This window comes from Pygoscelis adeliae, unplaced genomic scaffold (assembly GCF_000699105.1).
Source record: "Pygoscelis adeliae isolate BGI_AS28 unplaced genomic scaffold, ASM69910v1 Scaffold4, whole genome shotgun sequence".
NCBI classification, from domain to species: Eukaryota; Metazoa; Chordata; class Aves; order Sphenisciformes; family Spheniscidae; genus Pygoscelis; species Pygoscelis adeliae.
In genome coordinates, this window is record NW_008824986.1 from 5,936,607 (window position 1) to 5,943,132 (window position 6,526).

The 6,526-nt window shown below is 41.5% G+C and overlaps 1 protein-coding gene across 1 annotated transcript in view; it reads right to left on the minus strand.

The window, feature by feature from the left end:
- LOC103918622 (opsin-VA-like) overlaps positions 1-6,229 on the minus strand; it is a 12,626-nt gene extending 6,397 nt beyond the window's left edge. The window contains exons 1-3 of the mRNA XM_009326001.1: positions 5,869-6,229; positions 4,122-4,332; positions 3,404-3,521 (exon numbers count right to left, since the gene is read on the minus strand). Coding sequence (XP_009324276.1) covers positions 3,404-3,521; positions 4,122-4,332; positions 5,869-6,229 — 690 coding nt within the window. The remainder of the gene's footprint in view (positions 1-3,403; positions 3,522-4,121; positions 4,333-5,868) is intronic.
- Positions 6,230-6,526: the final 297 nt, after the last annotated feature.

Consider the following 6,526-nt stretch of genomic DNA (forward strand, 5'->3'; position numbering starts at 1 on the left):
ACCTCTTCCCCTCATTGATCATGCAAGCAGCTTAGATAGAGATGTTGATACAGAAATTATGTGATGTCAAACAATGTCTTTCTGGGAAACATCCTTGTTTTGTTTCTGATGACTTAGTGAAACGAGGCACTGTTACATAATGTTAGCTTACATGGGAAGTAACTAATGATAACTCTGTATGGCTCTAGAGAAACCTGATGCCAAGTCTTGCAATAATACATGTTAATAAAGTAAGAATTTTTGGTGTAATATGGCCTTCTAGCTTTCCGCAGTAAAGTTAGAACTGAATGGAGACATTTCCCCTAATAACCCTTACACTGCACTCAGATAATTTAACATATTTAATACTCACAGAGGTATAGAAGCACCTGCTGGGGAGGAGGGTGTCCTTACCTCTGTAGAAAGTTGTAATTTGTGTTGTTTTTTAACAAACAGTAAATAGAACAACAACAACAACAATAATAATAATGAATTGTCATAGTGCCTACAAGTTCTTAGGCATCAATGAAGGCTGTATTAGGTGCTGAGCAAAGCTAAGATATTCCCTGCCAATATATGACATTTCTATAGCATTTTTTTCATATAAACTGTACCTACATAGAGAGCAACCCAGGCTCCTTTTCAGCAGAAGTGCAGTCACCTTGGGGAAGGAACACAATCTCCTGGATTGTGCTTTCGACTGTTTTCATCTTTGTCTCATATAAGCCTGGCCTTTTTCTGAGCTATGGCTTTTTGTGGATTTCTCTCTAAATCTGAGAACACGAAACTCATAAGGAACTATGTACTGGTGCTTTATCTTACAAACAAAGGAATACTGACATAATAATTTATCTCCATTGTAAACTGTTAATTAGATCTTTTCCTAAAGATTCATTTCTTTTATTAGTTTTGCAGTTGTAGTGAAAGCTACTATTGGCATTGTAAAGCTGGGGTCACAGGGACTGCGGGACTAGCAGACATAGTACTAAGACAAAACAATGCCACCAGGACAAAGTCTGCACTATGGCGACCATGGGACACAGCAGTCAAAATCCGGGAAGAGGGCTGGTTGTGAACATCAAGACCCCAGTTCTGGTGCCTGGGTATCTCTGTTCACTGTAGTCAGATTTTTAAAAATTAGCTTAGTTGTGAGATATAGCCTTATGGTAATTCATTATAAATTTACAGAATGTATCACAGCCAGTTAGCTTTTCTACACCAGACTTTTAAGTTGTTAAAAGTAATAGAGGCCAACTCAGACAGTTACATCTCTCTGTAAAAGCCAACAAAAGCCAAAGGCAAGGACTGGCACAAGCCAGACAGCTACAGCTAAATCATTTGTGATGAGGCGCCCTGAGGCCGCCGCAGCGTTTCCTGGCTGTGTGGTCTGCCAGGTCACTGAGCTGCAAGGGGAGTGTGAAACACACAACTTACCGAGCAGTGTGATTTTTTTTTTAATATTACTGCTATTCTTTCTGGATAATGGAGTGAGGACTGAGAAAGACAGCCTAGCAAGATCACACCACATGGCTCCAGGCCAATGCTGGGACCTACTACATGGCACAGATCAGTCTTCCAGAAGACATCCTGACCTGACCCAAATGGCAAGATGGACCGTTCACTGGCTGTGACTGACAGTGACATTTTCCTTCATTGCCTCCCTTGTTCCTCATCTCACCTGCTTTCTTTTTAACTTGCAGCCTCTTAAGTGGCTGCAAGGGAAGGAAATGGCCCTTTTTGTGCACCTCCTGAAGCATCGGAGCAGCACATTAGCCACTGCTCTGGCAGACCCATCACAGTGCTGGGTGCTTGGCAAGCGGTCTCCTTTCCCTCACATCCCCTCTGTTGGGTTAACATCCCTCCCTTTCATGCCAGGCCACCAGGCCACCCTGGGGTCTCCCTCCCAGGGACAGTCTCCTGGAAGTGGCCCTTTCCCATCCCTGCAGGGTAGGGCTGCCTAGACCTGCTGTGACCGCCAGTCCGCAGGGAGGGACACCTGCCACCCTCTGCGCATGCCCCCACCAGGGGTGCCCCAGGCGGGAGTGGGAGCCCCGCGAGGTGGCTGGCCTGGGGTGGCTGTCCTCCCCCTCTCAAGCCAAGCGGCAGAGCTCCTTCCCTAAGGAGCGCATCGCCCTCCCGGGCAGCAGTGAGAGGGCTGCATCAGCAGCGGGGAGGTCTGGCCCCCCTGCGCTCTCTCTTCATTTCTTTTCCTCTTCAGGTAGGTTAGGACAGGGAAAAATAAAATACTAATAAAAGTTCTGGAGATTCAGAATAACAGAATCATAGTTTTACAAGTTATCTTAGGAGAGACTGCATCATCAACAATGATTTTCTTCAAGCATCTCCATATCTTGTAATTCATGTCCCCCACCTTCGCACCAACAGACACTGCTACCTCACCATGAACGCTGTGAGCAGCAATGCACCTGTGCTGCAGTGCACATTCAACTTGGGAAACTTCTTGTGTTTAATAATGTGAAATCAACCTCCCCCAGCCACTTAACCTTCTCTCCCCTAAATGCATCCTGGAGGAAATAAAGAAAAATCGGTTTAGAGGAATCACGATGTCACCTGAAGTATGCATGTGCCAATCTGTTTCTAATGAGAAAATAAAATATTTTTTGCATTTCCCTTCTCTTTTGTTTTACTTAGAGAGAACAACACTCAGAATAAATATAAGCATTTGACTATCCCAAATACTTTAAAAACATCAGTAAATTGAAGAAATTTACTGAATTTATTACTGAAGCAATAAGAAAAGGCAGCTTTGCAGTAAATAGAAATAACAATATTGTCCCAAAATATTGTCCCAAAATCCTGTCCTAAATAGGAATTTTCCTATTCTATTGTCATCTTCTTTTTCACTTTTTGCAGATTCTCTTTTGGATCTGGTCAATATAATCATTAAATAAAATTCAAAAGCATTTCTCAAGTCTTTTAAATTTTCCTTGAAAATCTAATATTTTATTTACTAAACAACATTACATTATTTACACATGATACATCTTATTCTGCATGTAAGTCTTATAGAGTATTAGCCAGCACTCTTAACATTTTGAGCTAAATTCTGATTTACCTGGTTTGAGTCTTAAGAAACGTCACTGAATTGAAATACAATTGTAAATAAACCAATACTGGGTCATTCAGTTTCTTTATTTATGAGGCAGGCATTCTTTCATTTGTATGATGTTTGGCTAATGAGATGTACTGATAAGTGATGCAAACTGCACACTTTGAAAAATGATTTCTAACCATAGCATGAATTTCTGTGTGTAAGGAAAATTATATAACAAGGGATGATAACTGAGTGCATTTGCTGCCTGGAAATTTGATCTGCTGATGTCTGATCTTTATAGAAAATCAAACACAAAAATTCCAAATGTTTGCATACATACACTTTTTAAAAGTAAGTGCTTCTTCTTACCTTTCTTAGCTTCCACATCAGTTTTCCATAGGATACCAAAATCACCGATAAAGGCACTATAAAACAGGTGATGAAAAATGCAATAATGTATGTATGGTCGATATAAGCTTCTGAGTACCTGTATAAAACACAAAATACATTGTGTATGTATTACTAATATGTGTTCTTATCATTTTCTTGAAGTATTGACTTTGCTCTTCAAAGCTGTCACTAGTATTTTTGCCAACCGTTTTTATTCCAAGTGCCCCTTTACAACTTCAGTCGTATCACCAGATGGAGCCCTGGGCCATCTCGCTGGCCGTGGGCTCGGACAGGATCCCATGACCAAAGGACCTAGGCACAGTGGGACAGTTCAGGTGGGAAGGGACATGTAGTCCAACCTCCTGCTCAAAGTGGAGTCAGCTACGGGGTCAGACCAGGATGCTCAGGGCTTTGTCCAGTGTTCTGAAAAATCTGTCTCTTTGTCCTCTTTGAATCCTGACAAAAAGCACAAGGTATAGGACAGTTATTTTCATTAGGGCTGGAAGCTCCTCCCTTTAGAATTTTTTTTTTTAAATCTGTTCTTGGCAAATTTTGCTCATTTTTCTTACAACTTTCTTTACATCCATTTTTGCAGAGATGTACATCATCTTTAAACCTTTCCTTTAAATTCCTGCTCCTGAGATGTCCTGAGCTGCAAGTTTCATTTCTTTACCGTAGTCTGCAAGAGTGGCCTTACCAGTTAGGCTCACAAGTAGTTCCAATATTACTGGTGGTGTAACTGCTCCAACCCATTGTTGGTGGAATGGTCCAAATGAAGGAAAAGGTCCACACAAAGGCAATACCTAGGGCTGCATGCTTCCCCCTCAAGCGCATATTTCCCAATGGGTGACAGATCACAATGTACCGCTCAAAAGCCAACAGAGCAAGAGACCAGAGAGCAACAATGCCTGTAGTAAGAAAACACAGTCAGCATCAAAAATTGGGTAGATTCACTGAAAAGCAAACACCATCCCACATCAGACAATCACAGAATTGTTTAGGTTGAAAGGCATCTCTGGAGGTCATCTGGTTCAACACCCCCACACACACTCAAGCACGGTCCATACAACAGGTTGTCCAGGACCAAGTCCAGTTGAATGTCTCCACAGATGGAGACTCCACAACCACTCTGGGTAACCTGTTCCAGTCTTTGACCACCCACCACATCAGGCACCTTTTCCATCAACCCAAGTTGTGAAAGGATGTGCAATTTATGTGCATTATTCTAGTATTTATTAAGAGCACAAGATTTTCATATTTGTCTAGTTTGTCAGTCTACAGTATAATGACTACAAAACCAAGCAGCTGATTGGGCCATTTAACTGACGATGACTTCTTTTTTTCATTTGGTTCTACTCTGAAAAGCTGCAAATTATGTGTAGCTTCCAAATTAACAAATGAAGATGTACCTTCAAAACGTTATCTTCGCAAGAAATGTCATATTTCAGACTGTCATAAAACTCTAACCTACAGACAGCTGCCCACAACATCAAATTATCAGTTTATTAGGCACATATCACCTGGTTGGCCACCAAAATCTTGAAATAGCCTGATCTTTCTCCATAGGACATGGCTTACATGCCACAAACTGATTTAGTAGCATTGTCCCTCACCGACATTCCGTCTGTGTAGCTTAACCAGGCTGAAAGCAACTGCGGGACTCCTTTTCAGGCTGAGGATCAGCAATGTGTTTGATTTAGAGCAGTGACAAGAGTTAGAAGGCTGTCTTTACTATGCAGCTTCAGAAACAGGAACAGGGAGGCAGGAATGAATGTCTATCTCAAGCAAGCAGATGTCCCATTTTAAACTAATTTCCCATTTATTCTGCAGAGGTGTATTTACACAGGGAATTATGTGGTGAGGATTTTCCCTTTTAGACTAATTCTAATATTTTTTGTGTAGTTAGTAAAACAAAGCCAAGAAGAAGAATGACAAAAAGATGTAGGTGTGAGGGGTGACTGTTTCAGGTGTGTCACAGTTCCTCAGAACCGCTGGAGCGTAGCTAACATAAGATGTTTCTATGCCCTGATATTTTCCAGTTTAAGAGCAGCCAGTCACCCTTTTTCTCTCTCTCTTATTTATCCATATACGCACAAACCTAAATACAAACCTTGAAAATAGTTACACATAGTGATTTTTTTCCTGACATTGTTTTACCAAAAACCCCACAACGTTGCTATTCTATTAGCAAGCTTTTTCTCATTATAGTAAACATACTCAATGATCAGCACACATGTGACAAGCCACTGATATATGACAGAGACAGTGATACATGTTATTCACCCACACATGAGATCCACTACAGAATATATGTAACCGGGGAAAGGACCAGTGAGTTGAAAGGCATGCAAAGTCAGTGACGGGAAGCTGCAGGATAGCTAGTAGAATACACTGAAGGAAGTTGAAGGAAAAGAACATACAACTACAAACAAAATCAAGCTTACCAAAAAATGTGACAGCAAATCCTTCCAGTACACAAGCCCAGTATCCCATATAAAAATAACCTTTTAGATTGGTTAAAAAGCTGATGGTGCCACCAATCAGTGAGACCAGGAAATCAGCCACAGACAAATTGACTATAACATAATTGACAGGTTGTCTCAATTGCTTGAACTTAAAAGTTACCAGGATTACAGCCAGGTTCTCGGCAAGCGACAGGGAGGTCACCACCAACATTACTGCTGCCAGAAGCCTGAAGTGCCAGGGCTGGATGGAGTCCAAGGGACGACGGAAGGGATCCCATCTGGCAGGACCAGAGGAACTGGACAACAGCGACTCATTTTCAGGTGCTCTGAATGCATCCATTTTTTCTCTCTCACTAGCAAAAATAATACTGTATAATACCAGAATTTCTAATCTGTAAATAATATTCAGGATTAAAAGGAGAAATTTGCTGTCTCCAACAGATGTGTGAACAAATTCTCCATGCTTCTGCTTTCCAGTAATAGTCCAGGAAACAAAGTTTTGGTCAGAGGAAAGTTTAGTGCTGTGCAGTGAATGTGGGAACAGGGATGAGCAAGAAAATCCCTTAGAGCAACTTCTGCCCCTCTCTGTCAGTAGTCTCCTGCCTCTCTCCTACTGCAGCTGTGTCTTTATCTGCAA